Source organism: Marmota monax, unplaced genomic scaffold, assembly GCF_021218885.2.
Source record: "Marmota monax isolate L192 unplaced genomic scaffold, Marmota_monax_Labrador192_F-V1.1 WCK01_AAM20220418_F8-fsc00021, whole genome shotgun sequence".
Classification (NCBI taxonomy): domain Eukaryota; kingdom Metazoa; phylum Chordata; class Mammalia; order Rodentia; family Sciuridae; genus Marmota; species Marmota monax.
The window spans coordinates 2,309,938-2,333,721 of NW_026695228.1; the positions used below are offsets into that span (position 1 = coordinate 2,309,938).

The window sequence follows — 23,784 nt, forward strand, 5'->3', positions numbered from 1 at the left end:
AATAAAGGACTAGGGCTGGGGTTCTGGCTCAGAGGTAGAGTGGTCTCTTAGCATGGTGTGAGGCACTGGGTTCAGTCCTCAACACCACAAAAAAATAAAATAAAGGGATACTTACTGAATAAATAAATAAATAGATGAAGGGTTAGTTAAGCAAACAGATTTGAAAATAAGGAGAAAAATTAAAGATAAATTTTCAGACACTGACAAGGAAATTCTCTGTTAACTAATTTAAAGCACTTGATATATTCCATAATTTCAACTTAATATATTTATTATCAAAAGAAACCAAGTCAAGTCAATTTTTAACAATCTATCTTTATTTTCCCAGCATATAAGAATCAGCAGCATTACCTGGCAGTTTCTTTCCATTCATATTCTTCTCCATCTCTGTAACATAGTTCATCCATTTCCGTGAAGAGATCGTGGGGAATGTGTTCTTCATCGTCATCTTCAGTACCAAGGATGAACTGAACTCTCTGGGAGGGTGTATCTTGACAAAATAAAATTTAAATACAAAGTTTTCCTCCACTCACTCAAATATATATTCACAGTTCTCAAAGTGAAATAGTTGCTATAAACAAATATATTTCATCAAAATTTTCTTTTGATTATTAAAATACTATAATTTTAGAAGAAAACTAGGACCAACAATCCAGACCCCCCCCAAAAAAAAGTTATCACAAGATCACCATTACAAAGAAGAAAAAATATGTTTAAAAAAGTCAAACTAATGTATAACTAATCTAAAACAAACAAAAATAAGCAACATCCAAAACATGGAGTGCTACACTCAAAGTCAGGAATTTTTTCTCATCAAAAACGCATGGGTGGGCAGACGCTGGGGCTCAGTGGTAGAACGCTTACCTCACATGTGTGAGGCACTGGGGTCGATCCTCAGCTCCATATACACAAATAAATAAAGATATTGTGTGTCTATCACAAGTAAAAAAATATTTTTAAAAAAATTCCTGGAAGGACTGGGGTTTTAGCTCAGTGGTAGAGCGCTTGCCTAGCAAGTGTGGGTTCAATTCTCAGTACCACATATAAATAAGTGAATAAAATAAAGGTCCATCAACAAACAACAACAAAAAAAAAATGGGAGCCAAGTGCAGTGGCATACACCTATAATCCCAGTGACTCGGAAGGCTGGGGCAAGAGGACCAGGAGTTCAAAGACAGCTTCAGAAACTTAGCAAGGCCCTAAGCAACTTAGTGAAACTCTCTCAAAATAAAAATTTAAAAAGGCTTGGGATGTGGCTTAGTGTTTAAGTGCCCCTGGATTCAAAGCATGGTACCAAAAACAATTAAAATGAATAGAAATGTTAGACAAGATAGAACATTTAAATATAGCTAAAGTCAAGAAAAATATAAAATATAGCTAAGTTCAAGAGAAAAAAAAAAGAAAAGAAAATCTCCTAGTGTAAAAAAAACAATGAAAAACTCAAAGTTACAAGTATACAGGAACTAACTTTTCTAACTGTCCCTACTGCCATGGGAAAACAAAGCTATGAGCTAGGGGTTGAGAGGTAGGACAGGTCACTGCAAGAAGCAGATATCCAACTGACAACATCTAGAAATAGACAATGTGTGTAGTACAGGGTCCCTAAAGACAGAAACTTGCATAAATATTAGTTTGGGACAGTTAAGGGGCCTAAGGCTTTCAATGTGAAAAAAAAAAAAAAATCAAACTGCTGAATATGAGAAATGAGTTCACACTGAACATTTAAGCCTAAGTAAATGTCCTCCAGGTATTTGTGGATGTAATAAACAGGACATGACAACAGGTTAAGGAGCAGATCAGAGAGAATTGTTAAAGGAAAAGACGAATCTGAGAAAATTCTACAGAATGAGAAACAAAGACGGAAAACACAAAAGGTTAAGCAATATGGAACAGAATATAAAGGTCTAACAAGAAGAGCTCCAGAAAGAGGAAAATATAAGGAGAAAGGTGAGAGGCAATCTGAAAAATTTCCAGTATGTATATGACATGGTCTTCATACTGAAGGAATACCCTGGGACCTATACAGAAGAAATGAAAACATATGACTAAATTTTTCTACTGTTTTGAACTTTCCAGCATTTAGATCTTGCACATTTGTTGCCAGTTATTCTTAAAGAATATTACTAGTGCTACCATAAATGGCACTGTACCCAGAGGGAAAAAGGACTGATTTTATAGACTGCAATCTTGCTAAACTCACTTATTACTTCCTTCCACATTTTGGGAGGCTGTTTTGGATTTGCTACCTGTATGATCCTGTATCTGTAATAAAGACAATTCAAATTCTTTCATAGCAATCTGTACGCCCTTTAGGTGCTCAAGTACAATATGATATAAAAGTGGTCAAAGAGAACATCTTGCCTTTTTCCTAATCATAGGGGAAAAGCACTAATCTTTCACCATTAAAAGTGATATTGAAAGCACACACCTGAGGATAAGGCAGGAGGATCACAAGTTTGAGTCCAGCCTCAGAAATTTAGCAAGGCTCTAAGCATCTTAGTGAGACCTTATCTCAAAATAAAAATAAAAAGGGCCAGGGCCAGGCATGGTGGCACATACCTACAATCCCAGCAACTCAGGAGGCTAAGGCAAGAGGATTTCAAGTTCCAGGCCAGCCTTAACAACTTAGTGAGGACCTAAGCAACTTAGTGAGACCCTGTCTCAAAATGAAAAATAAAAAGGACTGAGACTATAGCTCAGTGGTAAATACACCCCTGGGTTCAATCCCCAGTACTGGTCTTATTTTTTATCAGCTTGACATAGTTTCTGTCTATTTCTAGTTTGCTTAATTAAAGTTTTATCATAAAAGGGAGTTGAATTTTGTTAAAGGTTTATTTTAGATGTATTAAAATTATTATATAAGTTTTCTCCTTTGTACTACTTACTTACACTGATAGATGCTTAAATTTTAAACCAACCTTACACTCCCAGTTGGTTATCAAATTAGTGTCATATTTTTGCCGTAACAAATTACCAAGTAATTTGGTGGCTTACACAACACAATTTTATTCTCTTACTAGTGTTTTGCAGACCAGAGGTCCAAAATGAGTGTTACAAAGCTAAAATCACAGTGCTGGTGGGGCTGGTTCCTTCCAGAGGATCTAGGGGAAAACCTGTCTCTTAACTTTTTCCAAATCTGAATACTACAACCACTTTTTTCTTTCCTCACATCTATTCCCAGTCTGATATGCTGACCTCCTCTATTACCAAACACACCTATGATTATATCAGGCTTACCTGCGTAATACAGAATAACATCCCCATTTCAAAATCCTTAACTGCGTCTGCAAAGTCCCTTTTGCCATCTCAGGCAGCACGTACATGTTCCAGAGATTAATATATAGATATCTTGGAGGCATTATTCAGCCTAGGTCTGTCTATTATGACATATTATTCTTTTTAAATATTGCAGGATAAGATCTGTTTTTATTTTGTTCAGGATTTCTGAATCCACAATCACAGGAAGTATTTTGTCTGTAGTTTCACTTTCTTGCAATATCTGTCTAGTTTTGATATTAGGGTAATGCTGAATTCATAACATGAAATTACAAAGTGTTCCCTTCTCTTAAATTTTCCAGCAAAGACTATTAGTTCTTTTTTTACATGTTTGTTTGAAATTGTTCCTGAAATCATCTGGCAGTAAATTTATTGTGACAATGTTTTTCGACTATACAAACTCAATATCTTTAATAAGTTTATACACTTCAGCTTGGTCATTTATATCCTCTTTCGTTTCCTCCCTCCCTTCCTTAGTCCCTCCTCTCTTTCTTTTCTTGAAGTGGTGGGGAATCAAACCCAAGGACTCATGTACACTCAACAGGCACTCTACCACCAAGTTGCAACCCCAGCCCTGTGGTTTATATTCATAAAGGATTGTGCCCATTTCATCTAAACTATCCATTTTGCTGGCACAAAGACATTCATAATGATTCCTTATTAGCCTTCCAGTGGTGTCGGTACAGAAAATTATTTTATTCCCCCTCACTTGATCAGAATGTTTATTAATTTTACTGATCTTTCCAAAGAATCAAACTTTGGCCCAAATGAATCTTGATGTGGGGAAAAGGGTATACTTGTACATTGCTGGTGGGACTGCAAATTGGTGCCACCAATTTGGGAATGGAACCACCATTTGACCCAGCTATTGCCCTTCTCGGACTATTCCCTGAAGACCTTAAAAGAGCGTACTACAGGGATACTGCCACATCGATGTTCATAGCAGCACAATTCACAATAGCTAGACCGTGGAACCAACCCAGATGCCCTTCAATAGATGAATGGATAAAAAAAATGTGGCATTTATACTCCATGGAGTATTACGCAGCACTAAAAAATGACAAAATCATGGAATTTGCAGGGAAATGGATGGCACTAGAGCAGATTATGCTTAGTGAAGCTAGCCAATCCCTAAAACACAAATACCAAATGTCTTCTTTGATATAATGAGAGCAACTAAGAACAGAGCAGGGAGGAAGAGCAGGAAGAAGAGATTAACATTAAACAGAGACATGAGGTGGGAAGGAAAGGGAGAGAAAAGGGAAATTGCATGGAAATGGAGGGAGACCCTCATTGTTATACAAAATTACATAAGAGGTTGTGAGGGGAATGGAAAAATAAACAAGGAGAGAAATGAATTACAGTAGATGGGGTAGAGGGAGAAGATGGGAGGGGAGGGGAGGGGGGATAGTAGAGGATAGGAAAGGTAGCAGAATACAACAGTTACTAATAGGGCATTATGTAAAAATGTGGATGTGTAACCGATATGATTCTGCAATCTGTATTTGGGGTAAAAATGGGAGTTCATAACCCACTTGAATCTAATGTATGAAATATGATATGTCAAGAGCTTTGTAATGTTTTGAACAACCAATAAAAAAAAAAAAAGCTTAAATAACTTTCATCTTCCTTTTCTGATGAAAGGATTAAGTGGCACAATTTTGCCTCCAAGCACTGCTTCAGGTGCATCTTCCAGTTCTCACTTTGCACAGTGCCATGCTGAAAGAAACATGCATACATCAGAATCACATCCCCTCTGGAGAAGACTCTACATCAGTTACTTGCCTATACTGTGTTTTTATTTCAGTGAGTTCAAAATTGTCTCTACTTCTGTTACGATAGCTTCTTTAACCCATGACTACTAAGTTCCATGCAGGTCCCCCTCCCCGTGTTGTGGCCTGGAAACTATGTTTAGGCAATAAACTCAGGCAATCTCATTTGCTTCTTTTAGCTATCACAGTCCTGTGCTGCCTGTTACCCAACATCTGGAACTATAACTTGTTTCCTATATTATATAACTATAACTTGTTTCATATATTATATCCAGTTTTCTATCTATTTAAAATGGAAGGTCAGGTACAATTCCGGTTACAAGAATATTAAATTCTGGGGACCTAATATACAATATGGTGACTACAGTTAATAAAACTGAATTGAATATTTGAAGTCTACTAAGAAAGTAGACCTTAAATCCTCACCACACACAAAAAAGCAACTATGTGACATGAGAATATACTAATTAACTTGACTGTGGTAATCATTTGGCAATGTATCCATATATCATGTTATGTATCTTAAATACATATAATTTGTATTTGTCAATTATACCTCAATAAAGCTGGTGAGGGGTACACTCATACATTGCTGGTGGAACTGCAAATTAGTATAACCACTATGGAAAGCAGTATGGAAATTCTTTAGAAAACCTGGAATGGAATCACCATTTGACCCAGATATCCCCCTTGTAGCTTTACACCTACAGGACTTAAAATCAGCCTACTACAGTGAGGCAGCCACATCAATGTTTACAGCAGCTCAATTCACAACAGCCAAACTATGGAACCAACCTAGATGCCCCTCAACAGAAGAATGGATAAAGAAATTGTGGTATACATACACAACGAAATACTACTCAGACTTAAAGAAAAATGAAATTATGACATGTCTGGTAAGTGGATGGAACTGGAGAATAACATGCTAAGCAAAAAAAGTCAATCCCAAAAACCCAAAGGATGAATGTTTTCTCTGATATGCAGATGCTAATTCACAATGGGGACATGGAGAACAGAGGTACTTTGGATTAGACAGAGAGAAATAAAAGGAGGGGAAATATGGGGGTAAAAAATAGAATAGAAGCAATTAGACATCACTACCCTGTGTGAATATATGATTACATGACCAGTGTAACTCTACATTACAAATAACCAGAAGAACGAGAAGTTATACTCCATTTATGTATGATGTGTCAAAATGCATTCTACTGTCATGTATAAAACTAATCAGAATATTTTAAAATGTTCCTTTAAAAAAAGTAAAAATAAAAACTAAAGCTAGTGGCAGAAGAACCAGTGGGAAAATAACAAAAAGGATAAAGTACAAAATAAAATGGAAGAGAAAAGTCAGTACTTTTTATTCCATTATATCTACAATCAAAAGTCCTGTGTAATCTTTTTTTAGAAATAAGAAAGAAGGGACATCATTCATAGCACTTTAGAGGACACAAATTGGTAGTTAATAATTAAATCCACTTCAGGGACATATATCTTTTCTAGGAATAATTACTATAAAAAAAAGTCAAAAACTTCCAACATCATAATTTATTTTTCAAACCACTATACTTAGACAGTTAATCCCATATCATTGCTTGAAAAATCAAGTTACCAACCTTAGTGAACATGTAAACACAGTTTAGTAAAAAAGTATTTCCATTCATAAAAATATTATGTGCCTTTTATTCAGTATGAATTGTAGAAGTTTACTGATCCTCTCCCAGATGACACTAAGATATCCTAAACTGGACAGGTACATCATATGGAACAGTGAAATATTTCTAAAATTACTTCATATTAAAGTTCACAAGCCATTCTTTTTAATTGGTATCCATTTTCCCTTTGCCAGTTACATGGCCTTTGCTGATTACAAGACCATTTAATATTTTATTAGGTTATCACTGTCTCTTAGAGGTTCTAAAGAGATGCCTGTCATTTAGCCTCTCTAAAGTTTCCTAATCTATAAAATGCATAATATCTTTAGCCTCTCTAAAGTTTCCTAATCTATAAAATGCATAATATCTATCTTTTAAAACTGATGAGAAAGGTCTGAAGGTGTAGTTCAGTGGTAGAGTGCTTACCTAGCAAGTATGAAGCCCTGAATTAGATCCCTGGCACCACAAAATGACAACAAAAAACAACTCTATTGCAAAAATTAAATAATAGCACATGTCAAAGGATAGGTGGAATGTTTGCAACTGAATTTTTTTTAAATACATGACAATAGTGGAATGCATTACACTCATTACTACCCATATACAGCACAATTTTTCGTAACTGTTTATAAAGTATGTTCACGCCAAATTATGCCATTATTTTACTAGGCCATCAGTATTTGTCTCATGTTCATGTCGTAGCTATATTATACATGGTAACTTTTTCATTTTATGGTTCTTCACAAAAACCTTGCTTTAGCATAGCACACAAGTGCCTGTAAGGGTACAGCTCACATAGCTTTACTAGAAAGCACTCGCTGAGACTATAGTGTAGACATGGCCACATGGGCCCATAACAGCCTACAAACTGAAGACCTCCTATATGTCAAGGAAGTATCATACCTGCACAGTTATTGTTTTGGGGCTCTTCTTTCCCACTGAGTCTCAGGGCCACTTAAATTACCACATTCAATCCCTATGACATTAGAGATTAACATTCTCTTTCCTTTACATCTATATCTATATCTGATTTCTGTTAGTATTTGCATAATTCTCTGCTTTTATGTAACAAATGAATCTCTATTCTTCTACATAGACAATACTGTCGAATGAGAGCACTCTTTTAGAGCACTCTTTTCGGAGCAGATAATCAAGTAATGTAGCCTCATGAATAAAAGCTTCTAGCCAAAAATTATGGTTTAAAAGGACTTAAGGTTCCTGTAATGAACCTTGGTATTCCAGATGTCTGTTCAATACATATGCAAGTAATTAAATATATGGCAGAGAAAAGGATATAAAATCCTCCTAAATTGAAAGTTAAATGACAAAGCCCACCTTTTATTATGCCAAGGCTGAAAAACAATGAAGAAAACAAAGCCCTCCACCTTTAATTTTTTCATTTATACCAAGTTCTTCACATATTAACCAAATATCTTTCTTGTTCAAAGAAAATTCTGTAATTGGTATCTCCAATGTACATAATGTGGCTAAATTACTACAGATAGACAATTTTTAAAAGAATGGGTTCAATTAAAAAGTTAAGATACTTTCCAGGATAAGAATTCAAACTGTTAATAGATCAACTGTTTTCTCTTACCATAAGAAGGAGATTCCCGTCCATCTTCCTTATCTGATTCTTTATCTTTCCTTCTCCGGTGGTGATGTTTGTGCCCACGATGCCTGTGCCGCCGCCTACTCTCCTTACTAAATGGGACGTGAACTCCAATATACACAGCTCGGTGACCTATTAAAAGATTCAGAAACAAACTGATGGTTTCCAAAAGAGAAAAGTGCTGGCATTCATAAAAGTGCACCAAAATTTACTGTTAACAAAGAATTATTTAAAAGTTCATAAAACTAACAATGAGAGTCTTCGTTACCCCTCTTATTTTACAGAGTACTACACAAAATGCTATGCCCAAGGGGTAATGCCACTAATTATTATAAGATATATAGATGATCTATGTAAATAAGCATTATTTTGTACCTCTAAAAAGATACTTTGAGAAAGAAGAGCTAAGTTCATATGAAATAATATTATACAAACATAAGTTTATTCGACATTTAAAGCTAACCTAATTAATAGAGGTCTTTGAAGGGTACATTTATTGATTATTAAATACTTTTCAATACATTTGACATGTTAATAATTATAAATATTAACTTATTTTAGATGTTTTGGATAAAGATCCAAATTACTAAGGATTGTATCAAAGGTAAATGATCCAAACACTCCAACTAAAGGATAGAAACTGTCGGATAAAAAGCAATGCAGTTACTGTATACTGTTAAGACAGAAAAAGCTACTACTAATATTGTATGATCCTGATTACATTTTAACCAAGAAAACCAAGTTATGAAAGGCAGTATCTGCTTTCGCTCACTAAAAGAAACTGAATCAGGGAACAAAAGAGCAACTAGTATGGCAATTTGTAAATCAATGGATGTGTAACTGATGTGATCCTGCAATCTGTGTATGGGGGGAAGGTGGGAGTTCATAACCCACTTGAATCAAAGTGTGGAATATGATATGTCAAGAAATTTGTAATGTTTTGAACAACCCACAATAAAAAATAAAAAAAAAATAAAAAAAATTAAAAAAAAATAAAATAAATAAATAAATAAAATGTACTCTTAAAAAAAAAAAAAGAGCAAGTAGCAGTATGTCAACTGTTGAGAGAAAAGGATATGACTTCTTTGAAAAGTTTAATAAGAGAGGTTCCTATCTAAGTTGTGTTGAGTAAAGAGGGACAAGGTTCAGGTTCCGTGGCTCACAGTGACTCAGAAAGTTGAGCCAGGGCACCCACAAGATGAAGGCCATCCTCAAGAACTTAGACCCTTTCATTTAAAAAAAGGATGGGGGGAGCTGGGGATACAGCTCAGTAGTAGAACCCCTAGGTTCAAACCCCATCCCTTTCCCCTAAAATGAGGGACACAAACAACAAGTTGAACTAATGAGTCACAAAAAACATCTGATATAGTTACTTTTTGCCTTTATATACAAAATTTTAAATATGCTGAAATAATAAATTTAATGATATTCTTCTAACAAATTCCATTAAGATGATGAAGAAATAAATATTTATCAGTCATTCATTCTATATTTGTAAATTTGATGACTAAAATTTCCTTGGAACCCCAAAATCAATACTTATAGAGATACTGAGTTCATCTGTGGACACACACAGAGTAGCAAAAAGTTTGGGTAGTTGCCTAAGGTTCATGTTTCCAGCCAAGGCAAAAAAGGCGACATTCTTTTTCAGTTGGCAATACATTAATGTCAATAAAGTGCATAAGCAGTCAAGCATAGTGGTGTGCACCTGTAATCCCAGCTATTCAGGAAGCTGAGCCAGCACTTTCCCTAGCACATAGTAATAAGCGTCTGATAAATCTGTATAGAAATTAAATCTCAAATTATTAAAAATAAAATTTTATCAGAAATTTCTGAATTTCAAAATTATTTATATAGGACTTCTTTGGGGAATGACAGAAATTTCCTGGAACCAAAGCAGTGACAGCTGCACAACACAGTGGATATTAACAATGAAGAGCATACTTTAAAGGGGTAAATTCCACTTCATAAGAATTATACCTCAGCAAAGAAACAATGGCAAAATTCAGTGACTTCACCATTTTATTTCAGTGAAAATAATATTTCCTTCTGAATACCAAGAAGAATAGAAATTAAAGAGTAAAATTCCTATCCCTGTGCACTGGGAATTATAAAGTTGTTACTCCAATTAGTACTAATGGGTCTTGGCACACAAGCCAAAATGCACCAAGATAAAAATAAATTCTACGAGTTTGCAGTTCAGAAAGGCCAAATAAACCAGATAAGAATACTCCGAAATCCAAAGATTAGAAGACTGGGCCTTATTGCTTTTTCTGCTTTTGTTTTGTCTTCAGTGTCTTCTGTTACAGATTGTCTCCTTCTTCACAGAAGCCCTACTAAACCTAGACTTTTAAAGTTATTTGAAAATAAATAAATCTCAGGGTGTAAATGAGAACTCTTGTTTGTCTCTTTCCACCTCCTTCTTAAAAGCAACAGATTAACAGTCTGTATACAACCAGCTCTCAGATTTTAACATGCAATTCCTAAAGAGATCCCAAAAATATCTATCAAAACATTTTCTATGAACAGCGACTTAATCTTAAGTTCAACATTGACATCATCAATAAGTCATGTTGCTGCTATGCTCACAGACATGATGCACGGAGATGGGCACATTCCTTCTACAGTACATTATCCATGTCAGTCTATTCATGTGACAACATCAGACAAACCAAAACTGAAGATCATTGTTCAAAATATTTTACCACTCCTTTTCAAAAGTGTTATAGTCATGAAAGACAAGGAAAGAAGAAAAACTGTTAAGAGACTAAGGAGACATAACAACTAAATGTATGGTTGAATCCTGAACTGGATCTTGGAACAGAGAGGAAAAAAAAAAATTATGGGAAAAAAATTGATGAATTCTAAATAAAATCTATGGTTTAGTTAATAGTAAACTAGCAGTTAACCAATTACTAATTAAGTTAGTAATTAACCTAGTTCATTTCTATACTTTCGCTAATGTACACTGAATATGCAAAAATCAACACTCCTGATACTGGGAGAACCCAGGTGAAGTGCTTATAGAAGTGGCCTGTACTATCTTGGCAGCTGCTCTGTGTATCTAAAATTATTTCTTCCTGCCTAGAGAAAGTGGCTGGACCAGTAACTCCCTTGCTCGACAATTTTGCACAGGGGTTACTATAGCATTTTAAGAGGCTGATGTAACAGACCTATAAAATAAGCATGTAGATGACAACTAATAATAACTGTGGCTTATTAGTTGGGCACTCCAGCATGCTCATAATTCAAATTACCCAGTCAGCCAGAAATGAGACAATAGAATTAACTGATTTTGTATCTGTGGCCATTCAGTTTTCCAAGTAATAATAATGATCGGTGAGGTCTGAGATGCTCTCTGAAATCCATCTTATGCCATGATAGAGTCTGTCCAGCAAATAAATAATCAGGGAATGTTCCATTTCTACACACAGATGGTGGCTGCATGGGTGTTTGCTACACTGTTACTCTACACATTATACTGAAAATGTGTCCAGCCCTCTTCTAAATGTATGCTCTCCCCCACAAGAGTAAAGAAAAGTGTCTCAAGAAACAGTAGGTAAAACTTAAAGAACAAACAATCAGTAATTTCAGCTGCTAATAAGCATATTATTTTAACAAACTTACTTTCTAGTTCTTCTTTTTCAAACTTGGTGTTTACAGTTGAGCTAGTTTTGCCAAGATCCACAACAGCTTCTTCATCAGGACCCTAAAAACAAATCATTATTATTGTGAAACAGATATATACTGAGAACATACTGTGTATATCATTCAAAGTGGGCAAAAAATTTTAAAACAAGACTATTTTCTCTCAAAGAAAAGAATTCTTAGAGCTAACTATAATCCTTATAAAGTATACTTTGTTTTTTTTAAGTCCACAGACCATTCAAAATCTCATAGTAAGAACAGAGGTGGCAAAGATTTTTAAATGGTCTTCTGCGGAAGTTACTTTATCCTCAATAGAAAGAACTTCCGGGGTCAGAGATTCATGAAAGCCTGTTGTGAGGGGAACACTTTCATGTTAATATGGAAGGCTTTCTTGATTTTTTGCTCTTACACCTTCTAACAGCAATATTCGATTGGATTACACTTAGACCCAAAATATAGTACCATTTTCACTTATAAATTAACTAAATCAATGAAAGCTAGGGTTTTTTTTTTATTATTATTTTCCCACAAAAGAAAAGGTGTGCCAAGTTGGGCATGATGACACATGCCTATAATCCCAGAGTTTCAAGAGGCTGAGACAGGAGGATCTCAAGTTCAAAACCAGCCTCAGCAATCTATCAAGGCAAATCTCTGATACCAAAACAAAAGAAAGAAAAGCTATACCAAAATTTTAAACTCTAGGGAAATTCTACCTTTCAGGTGTGAAAATTCATCTTTATCAATCTTTTTATTTTGTTCCATTCTTTAATACAACAAAAAAAAGCATGTTTTTGTAATATCTATTGTAAATTTTGTGTTGTTGTTTTGTTTTGTTTAGTGTGTGGTCCTGTGGATTGAACACAGAAGCACTTACTTTACAATTAAGTTACATTCCCAACCCCTTTTATTTTATAGGGCCTTGCTAGATTGCTGAGGTTAGCCTCAAACCTGCAATCCTCCTCCCTCAGCCTCCAGAGTTGTTGGGATTATAGGCATTGCACCACCACACCCAGCTACACAGACTATTTTTTAAAGAATAGAATTTCAGTTTTAACTTCCTTGTCAAATTCTAACAACTTTGAAAAGAATATTATAATCATCATTAACTACATATTATGAACTTAGAACACATGACTGTGTGTCACAGATGAACAAAGTCCCTTCTCTCAAAAAGTTCAATTCTAGGTTCAGATAGGATCAGCTGTAGCTGGCTCTGGATCAGTGTTTAGCATGAGCTGTTGGAGGAGTCCTATAAAGGAACACCTGCCCCAAACTTAACAGTGCTAAACCTTCAGCTTGAAGCCTTCTTTAAGCATATACAAAGTAATCTTATACACAATTTTCCTTCACTATCCAAATTTTATTTTTTTTAATTTATATTAATACTATTACAATTAATCAGGAATTGAACTCAGGGGTGCTTAACCACTGAGCCACTTCTCCAGGCCTTTTTTTATTTTGAAACATTGTCTCCCTAAGTTGCTTAGGGCCTCACTAAATTGCTGAGGCTGACTTTAAACTTGGAATCCTCCTGCCTCAGCCTCACCACCTGAACCATGAGGATTAAAAGAGTGTACCACCACACCTGGCTCACTATCCAAACTTTTAATGTCTAAATTCACACTATCTAAACTCAAACTGAATTGATTTGCTAAATTTTTCAAGTAAATTCCCTGCTGTCCAAACTCCACTGTTTGTTACCCAAAACTCAGAACCAGGCACAGTATATTAAGACCTTTTAATATCCAAAAAAAAAAAAAAAAAAAAAAGAGATCTGGATATCAAGAGATACTTGTACATGATTCTGAAAAACTGATATTTGATTTATAAAGGAAAGTGGGAGAAGTTATGACTTGCTAAGGCTCCACATTTAAAGGAGGGGAAACAGGCTGAAAAGAATAGCAATTTCATGTAATGGACTATGAAGGAAGGCAGACAACAGTATATATGTTTAATCAAATGGCTTCATAGTTCTTCACACTTCCTTAAAAATAAGGAAAGGCCAAGCAGGAAACCAAACCTAATGCCAAAAGCCCAAGAATGAGTAGCTATTAATTACCAACTACTAACGAAGTCACACTCTAAATAAAACCATTAGCTAGCCTTCAACAACAGCATGTCATCCGATTCCTAAGCACATATAGGTACAAAAGACAAATTCTCTCCTAGAGACAGAAATTGTATCCTGAGAGGCAGCATACTGTCTATTCCAAAAGGAATTAACGGTTCCCGTTTTGAACTTTCATTTAGCCAGCACAACTGCCAGGATAGGAAGCAAAACAATACAATTAACTCTCACCTTCAGACAAACAAATCATTTATTTCTCTGCAACCATACTTACATATTGAGATCTACTAACAACCCTACTTAGTTAACACTGAAAATAGTTTGTTAGGCAATCTATTATTTATTTTATAATAAATTCACATTTTATCACTACCTTATGTTTAGTTTAAAAAAAAATACCCTTTGACCTTTAAACATCTATCATAGAAAAATATTTCCATATGTGCAAAAACTGGAATGTAAAAACAGGGTGCTCATCAACATCTCTCATGCTCTACCCAGCTTGTTCCCACTAGACACTGTGAAGCCTGGGGCAAGTCATTCAACCTCTCTGAACTCTTTATTTTCATTGTAGCAGATGCCTAATAATGAAAAACATGGAACAAAAATGTGTCAATAAAAGGAAGATACACTAACTATAGTGTACTAAGGAACACTATGACATTTTGAAAAACAGACCTAAAAAAAAGTAAGTAGATCTAAATGTACCAATACAAAAAGATCAAGGGTACAGATTCAGTGAAACAATAAATTATAGAGAAATAAGATCACATGTTAAAAACTCACAGTACTAAACCAAAATTTTATTTCTATATGTTCATGTCTCCATACATATTTACTTATATTAAGGAAAAAAGGAAAAGATCTAAAAGGACCCATACCAAATTGTTAACTACTTGTTTGTGGAAAAGGAACTGGGTTTGAAAGACAATCAAGTTACAATGTTATTTTATTGTTATCTTTAGTTTTCAATTATAACATTTTCATGTTTAACTTGCCTTACAAACTAAAACTAAAATTTTTAAAGCCTAAAAATCTTACAGCACTAACACTGAAAAAAAGGGGTGGGGAGTGTTACACATGCCTTTCTTCCCTCCTTTAAAGCATCACCCAGTTTTTTGACTGTGAAAATGAATAGGAAAGGCAACATCTCCTATAAATGCCAGCATCAAGTGGGCTACACACACTGGCCATGGCTGGGAGTGGGGCACGAGGGCAGGGTGCGGGGAGGGTGGGGGGTCTTTACAGGGTATTGAACCCAGGGGTGCTTAACCACTGAGCCACATCCCCTATTTAGAGACAGGGTCTCGCTCAGTTGGTTTCGGCCTTGCTAAGTTGCTGAGGTTGGCTTTGAACTTGCAATCCTCCTGCCTCAGCCTCCTAAGCCCTTTGGATTACAGGCATGTGCCACCATGCCCGGCCACAATGGCCTTCTTGATACAGGGTAAGGAATCCAAAAGTCTGAAGGTTATATATGGCTACATACTGAAATCCCTGAGTAGAGTAGTGGGGTATTTCAAAGGGTCAGTGCTTTTCTAAAAGAAGCATGTGTATCTTAAATCCTATAATTTTAGGGAAATACTTTATATGTCATATTTCTTAATAGAGAATAAGTTAATACTCCATGTAGAGTACAATTTTGTGTTCTTTTTAAAAAGTTTACAAAAACTGTATTTACATATTAAACATCTGTAAAGGAAAACCTGGAACTGCTAAAATCATCTCACTCTGGTAAAAAGGACTAAAGTGCAAAGACAATCACAGTGTTTCACTTTTTATTACATCAAACATTTTTTTTAATTCAAATTTCCATCCCCTACTATCATCTTAAAATTTGGATCTAGAAAAGACTTTTCTTTCTCTTTTTGCTTCCAAAAATATAGTAGAAAACTAAAAATGGTGACCGTAAAAGCAACCCTTGACATCAAAATGTTTCATTTTAAACCCAGACTAAGTCTCAAAGGTCATTACTTATAAAGCCTACCTAGAAAGAAAGAAAGCCATGGCACTAGGAATGTTCAAAAACACAGAAGAATAAAGACATCCACATTATACCAAGGTAGGATAGAATCCTCCTAAAGGAAATTATTTAGACTTGTTTTCAATTTTGTATTTATACAATAAGGTAATAATGTTACCACTGCACTTTAACATAAAGAACAGCATATTAATTAAATATTTAAGATCACCAAAAAAAAAAAAAGTTTTAAATCTCTCTATACGAAATGCACTACTACAACAGTACTTGTGATAGGAAAACCCTGGAAATAACCTTAATAGAGGAATGGCTAAATAAGCTATGATACATGACCCAGAACACAAGCTACTCAATCATTTTATAAATAAAATTTTGAAACCAAGGCTAAATAATTTCTTTGGTATTAGAGTGAGTCAATCCTGCATATTAACATATTTCGGATATCTTTTTATTCTTTCAGATATTTGAGTTTTTCTAGTGCCATGGCTTTGAATTGAAATTTGAATTTCAATTAGACAATCTGAATTTGAAGAAAGTTTCAAAGGACAGGGGGGGAAAAGCAAAAAGCAGTAATAGCCTCCAATAACAAAGAGGATCCATGCAGTCTAGAGACTGTTACAGAATATAAGAGTCACAGACAACTAGAGACCTCCTCAGTGTTCTACCTGAAATTATAAAACAAATACTTGTCACACTACTTCCATGAGGAGATGCAGACACTCCAAGTGTTAATCAGTAGACACACACCAAGATACACACAGAAATCCCATAAGGGTTATCAAGTATGTATATATTCATTGGCAAAAATGATCTCTTTCCAAAGATGGTTACTTTATAATTCCCTCTTAACTTTTTTTAATAATTAAAATGTAAAGAAAAGCAAACATTCTGAATAGAATCAGAAAATTTTTTTTTCAGAAGAAGAAGTTCTGCCAAGATCATTCTGAAATGTTTTGCCAAGGTCCCCCATCTTCTATCAGCTTGGGGTTACCATTAGCTGGGTATCCTTAAGGTTCTACTATAATCTTTCTGCTGAAGCCCAACAGGAGAGGAAGTGAGGAAATCTCTCAGTAATATGGTCTTTTGTTTATCTGTGCTTCCCCTTGATAATACCTCTGTTCCCAAGGAATCCTGAACAGTGAAAGAAGTCTTACTTCCTTAAAGCACAGGAACTAAAGAACACAACCATTCATTCAACAAAATTTATTACTCCACATACTACAGATACCTCAGTGAATGAAAAACTGTCATATAATCAAATGTCCAGCTTAGCACTTAATTTACAACTAAGAAGTGACTCTCCATAAAAAATCCAGAGGTAATGAGTTATCTTTGTTATTCTTAATGAATAAACAAGATCTCATAGACTCATAGATATAAAATGGGCTTTATTTTTCCAGTTCAATTTTCTTTCTTTTTTTAAATCTAGAAAAATGAAAGATATACACAAAGTCTACATGACTTGAATAAGATCACACTTTCAGTGAAAGAATTAAAATTAAAATCCAGGTCTCTAGAGTGCCAGTTACATGAGTTATTAATCCACTACACTACAGAACAAGGTCATTATAATATATGCCAAGAACATATAGCATTTTTCTTTATTAACTTATAATTACAAATTTATGAAACAACTTTCTTAACTATCTCCCAGGCCCACCCAATAAGTTACAAGAAAGGAGGAACCTTGCCTGTCATGGTCACCACTACATTTCCAGACTCAAGCAGTATTTGTCTGCCATTAGTCCTTTAATAAATATGCATTAAACAATATGTTTCAAAGGTCAAGACTGCAAAAAACTTATATTGTATCCACTCAAAAATTCCTTGTGGACACAATTAAAGCTCAAATATAAACAGGCACTCAATATTTTAATATTTAATAAATCAGCTTATAATTTTTTAAAAGTTCAACATCAACATATGATGAAACAAAATTCAATTCCCAAATAACTAAATGACACATTTTACAATTTAATTCCTTATAGTCATTTATCTTGCCTGAAAACAAATTCCATAATTTTTATACTTTGTATAAACTCTATACTTTTTGTTGGTTAAATTACAAAAAAAAAAAAAAAAAAGACTTAGCATACTAAAGCCAAAGAATTAAGGAAAAAAAATGTTAATAGACTATTTTAAAATATTGCATTAATCTAGAATAATACCCTCTTTGACACCCTGAGGTTTACAAAATCATTATTAGAACAGTCATCAGAGATCCCTACCACAAACTAATTTTTCTATTATATAAGACATATGGCTATCACCCAAAACTAACATCTCCCATAAATTATGATTATCATGACTATTAATCATGTAATTTCACAGCTATCAAAATTTCAGCTTCAAAACATACTTAACCACTAAGATGAAGTGATTTCTTTTCTAATATCTTAGCCAAGCAATTTTTAAAGCTTCATTCAAGTAATTTTAACTATGGCAAAAACTAATCTTACAGAAGAATAAAGATGCTACAAACATTTCTAACTTTACACAGGATTTACTCTTCAGCAAATGACTTCCACGGCCAAGGGCACAAAGGATGATACTATTCTAAGCCAGTGCTAATCAAGTCTGACATTTCTCCAAGCTTCACTATTAAACTTTGAAAAATTCAAGTTTGCTTGTAAATAAAATATTAGACCTTAGCTAGATACATACAGGTAACTTCTCTTTCAGACGAAACCACTCCATAGTAACACAGGAAACGCCTTGCTTTTGATAATATAATGCAGTAGTCCCCTGAAGTCCAGGGACAGTGAGTACCTATCTGATTTAGGTCACTGTGCTTTGCAGAGATGAATTCTTCTAAGTTACTTTTATGGTACAGCCAATCACTGTCTCCCAAGTTGCCTAATCTTCCAAGCTAATAACTACAACTTACGTGGGTCACAGCATAACAGATTTGGAAAGTAATAGGCCACTTAGAAATACTGAAAGAAGAAAGCAGCAATCAGTTTTCAAGGGAAATCTTTATATAAATAATCAGTCTATGGGCATACTCTAAGGATATATGTGCACGGGTGGGTGTGTGTGTTGGGGGGGAGGGAGAGAAAAATAGATTTTCAACAATATGATGGGCTTAATGTACCCTTGTCACTTAATTTCAGAAAAGACCCCAAAATGAAGAGAGCTCTGCCTTTTTCAGTAGTTCTCAATTTTTACTACCTAATAGGTTACTAATAATAATAATATTAACAAATCATATGGTTTACAGTATCATTTCAACCAAAAATTAAATATTCATATGGATAATGGCTGGAAATGAAAGAGGAAATGAGTAGCACCCCTCTAACTTTTGGTCTCGGGATACCTCTCTACTCAAAAAATTACTGAAGACCTCAAAGGACTTTTTTTGATGAGTTAGGTCTATATTTATCATATAGAAATAACACTGATAAAACTTTGAAGTATTTATTTAGAATCATTTTAAAGATAATAAAAACATTGCCTGGTAATATATAATATTTTAACAAAAAAATAACTAATTTCAAAAATAAAACAATTTAGTGAGAGTGACTTTGTTTTATATTTTTACAAATCTCGTTATATGTCTGATTTAACCAGATGTGATAGCATAAGTCTGTAACTCCAGTGACTTGGGAGGCTAAAACAGGAGGATCATAAGTTCAAAGCCAGCTTCAACAACTTAGGGACCCTAAGCAACTTAGCAAGACCCTGCGCAAAAACAACAAATAAAAAAGGATGGGTAGATGGCTCAGTGGTTAAGCACTCCTGGGTTCACACCAGCTCCAAAAAAAAAAAAAAAAAATTCTGATTTAAAAGAAAACAGCTGGATTCTCATCTCTACTTCTACAATCTGATGTGATTCATGATTTGGCTGAAGAATATTTGAAAATCCAGTTTCACACCAACACAAATAGAAAAAGAAGGCATGTTTCACTATTCTTTTCAGTAATTGTAGATATTCCTTTTTGATTCTACAAATTCAACTAGTATTCATTTCTTAAATTAGCTGCAATGTGGAATCTGAAAGTATTTTAAATGAACACACTGTAAATTGTTACAACAAAATCCACTGGTCTTTGTTATACTGGGTTTCTAGAAAACAATACATTTATTGACTATCTATCAAGTTCAAACACTATGCCAAATACCATCATATATGTTCTGTCATACAGGTTAAACCTTCAAATATTTCATTTTATAGTCAATTTTGACTAAAGGTCAGAGTTTAAACAACTTATGCAAGGTCCCAGAGCTATTGCACAGTGGGTTTAGGATTCAAGCCCAGTCTCCCTCAGAACGTGGTTTTTCCTCTAATTTCCAACTACATTTAGTGAAATTTAATAAAATTATATTTCTAACTATAGGGTTAAGACTGGGGGGGTACAGCACAGTGGTAAAGCACCCCTGTATTTAATGCCCCGTACCAAAATAAAAAAAATTTTTTTCAATGTAAATTAAACTAAAAATATGCTGTTTGGATTTGCTCACACAGATTTGCTCCTCTGTACCATCAAATTCTATATCTTAACAAAGCAAATAAAGGACACTTATTTCCTACAGAAATAATCTTATCTAATTCCACACACCCCCAGTTGGAATTAGAGGAAAAACCACATTCTGAGGGAGACTGGGCTTGAATTCTAAACCCACTGTGTACCAAGATCAGAATTTAGGCATATAGAGAGAACATTGAGTTTCAAAAAAGAAATTCATAAACCACTGGAATAAAGAACAACTCCTGAGAAATCCAGCCCATATCCTTACACCTGAATCCTTGCCCAGTTTTATCAAAACTCAAGACGGCCACAGACATCTAGGAATACACACATTAAAGACTCTGGTAACCAAGAAATGACTTTACTTTCATTATAGCAGCAAGAGGCAGGTGACTAAAGATGCTAATGAGACCTGCAAGATAGGAAGAACATGATTAGAAGAGGTGGGAGCAAAAAAAAGCACAAGAACTCTGGGGTGGAACTCCATACCCCAGCCCTGATGCCAGCTCCAATTCAGGCCCCTTGCTACTGTCCCCCTGCAGATGTTAAAAATCCAGACCAAGAGGAGGCAACTCACCAAGATGGCTCACACCCACTTTCAAGTGTGTACTACTTTGCCTTCATAATAAATCCTCTTGCTCTACTACTCATACCTGACACATTCTTAAATTCTGTGACATGTCAACAACCTTCCACCATGTTTTGCCTTGGAGCCAACAGATCATGTCCTGAATCCTTTGAAATCAGAAGCCAAAATAAATCTTTCCTCCTCGTAGTTGTTCTTTTCAGGGATTTTGGTCATAGCAATGAAAAGCTGACTAACACTGTAACATAAAGGGTTACTATTCAAACCCAGGTTCTCTGAGTTCAAAGCCCATGGTGTTCCAAAAGGTCAAATTCTCTGTCCTAAATTAAACTACACAAAATCTTATTTGCTCGAATAAAATTTTATTTATTCACATGTCTTATTGGGAGACTTATAAGTAAAACATTAATTATTCAATCACAAAAATATTCACTAAATTATTTTTAAATATTTTAAATCCACTAGCCATCAGTAACACATAATAAAATTTAAATTATTACCATAAATGTTAACACAGTAAGCCAGCATAAATATAATAAACACGAAGATATTATCTTAATTTGATTTCCACAGATAAATTTGAAGCAGTCAAGAAAAGAAATACCCTCGTAAAATAAATGGAAACCTGCCTCATTTTACAATCAATGTTTCTGTGAGGAACACTGCCAGCCCACATAGTTAAATATCCCTTACATAGTTAAATATCACTGTTGAGTTCACATTGCTTAATTTGGGCAACCATTTCAGCTTTCACCACCACTAAAATTTAGACTCCACCATGTAAGACCACCACCTAGTGGCTATTAGGAAAATGAAATTTTTTTCTCTCATGCTGTATATAGGATGAACACCTGCTCCAAGCCAAGAAATTCTAAGTTTCAAAAAGCTCTGCAGCAGCTGCTGTAACAAATGTGGACATTTAATTTCATCCAGAAAAAACTTAATCATCACAAAGGCAAAGTTCTATTAAATGTTTCAATTATCTACAAATGGAATTCAGGATACAGTAGATTTTATATATATATATATATATATATATAAAATATTTTTTAAGAGAGAGAGAAAGAGAAAGAGAGAATTTTTTAATATTTATTTTTTAGTTTTCGGTGGACACAACATCTTTATTTTTATTATGTGCTGAGGATCGAACCCAGCGCCACTCGCATGCCAGGCGAACGCACTACCGCTTGAGCCACATCCCCAGCCCGAGCTATATTTTTTAACATGAGCTTTTTATATGTAACACTGAATAATCAATATGTTACAATGAAGAAGATTTACAGCAATTTCTAAAAGTTGTTTCACATGCCCACAGCACTTAAATAATTTTGTTTTGAACCACATTTCAAAATACAGCTATAATTTGATGTGTATTAAATAGTTGAAAAATCTAGTCCACAAATAGTTTACATAAGGCAAAAAATGTCTGCCTTAACAAAAATGCCCCAGTAACAAGTATACTTTGCGAAGTATCTGTTTTAGTTGTTGTTGTTGTTTGTTTGTTTATTTGTTTTGGTGCTGGGTACTGAACCCAGGACCAAACACATGGTATTGAAACATTCTACCTCTGAGCTAAACCCCCAGTCCCTCTATTTTTCTTAAGAATAATATTTCAGAGGCTCAGTGGTAGAGTGTTTGAATAGCAAATGTAGAGAGGCCCTGGGTTCAATCCCCAGTACTACAATGATGAAGATGATGATAATGTAGTAATAATAAAGACTTCATACTTAAATACTAGAGACAGATGACACAGTTCGATTTACATTTCCATTGAGAAAATGCTTATTAACTTAGAGTACTCATACCAGTTTACTATAAAGGTGTAGGTGTCACCTTGGGCTACAATTTGTTAGAAAATTTTATCTAAGAAATTACAAAATAATCTGGAAAAAACAAATTGAAACTGGTTTAAATATGCCATTACCAAAGTCAAAATATGGTTTAATATTGTAAACTCATATATAAATAAATTCAGGCTTTCAATAGAAATGAGCTCTCTCACTTCCTCTAAGGCGTTCAAGCCAGTGAAGAGTGTCTAACTTTAAAAACTTATTCATTGTGTTCTTTATTTTAAAATTTTTGCTCTTTTTGGTCTATGATTCTTGATTCTAATCCCTCAGAACAAGAGTTCTCAGATCTCAACACTACTGACATTTTGAACTAGGCACTTCTTGGTTGTAGGGGCTGTAGGATAGGATACCTTGTAGGATAATCCAAATCCTTGTAGGATGTTGGGCACCATATCTGGTCTCTATTCACTAGAGGACAGTAACACACACACAACACACACACACACATCCCATTATGATAAACAAAACTGTCTCCAGATATTACCAAAAATGTCCCTTAAGGGGCAAATGTCCCCCTGTCCCTGTCCATACACACCCATTGAGAATCAACAATTTAGAAACAAGTAGGAGATACTATCAATTTCCAGCACTTATTTTCCTGAGGAAAAATTTAAAACTACCAGGTTCTTACCCAAATGCCAGTATGAACTTGCACATTAACTAAAGCCTTCATGCATCTTTTTTATGAAAGCTTAACTATGCAGGCTGAAATATATCTTAAACTTGCATATAAGAGTTTTACTGAAAATACCTGTTCTCTATGTACAGCAATCTCAATGACGTCATATGAATAATTTTACTCTATAAAATACTTGTACTGCAGTTTTAATAAAACACTTTAGACATAATAAAAGCAGGTTGGAAATCCATTTT

At 34.5% G+C, this 23,784-nt stretch overlaps 1 protein-coding gene across 13 annotated transcripts in view; it reads right to left on the reverse strand.

Moving 5' to 3' along the window:
* The window catches only part of Slc4a7 (solute carrier family 4 member 7), a 97,101-nt gene that overhangs the window by 54,515 nt on the left and 18,802 nt on the right, over positions 1 to 23,784 (reverse strand). For 10 of the 13 annotated variants that reach the window (XM_046436430.2, XM_058576691.1, XM_046436428.2 and 7 more), the window contains exons 2-4: positions 11,940 to 12,021; positions 8,298 to 8,444; positions 352 to 490 (exon numbers count right to left, since the gene is read on the reverse strand). In XM_046436430.2, the coding sequence (XP_046292386.1) occupies positions 352 to 490; positions 8,298 to 8,444; positions 11,940 to 12,021 (368 nt within the window). Of the gene's footprint in view, positions 1 to 351; positions 491 to 8,297; positions 8,445 to 11,939; positions 12,022 to 18,670; positions 18,866 to 23,784 lie in introns of those variants that run through there. The other 3 variants (XM_046436429.2, XM_058576689.1, XM_046436427.2) reach the window with 3 other exon arrangements.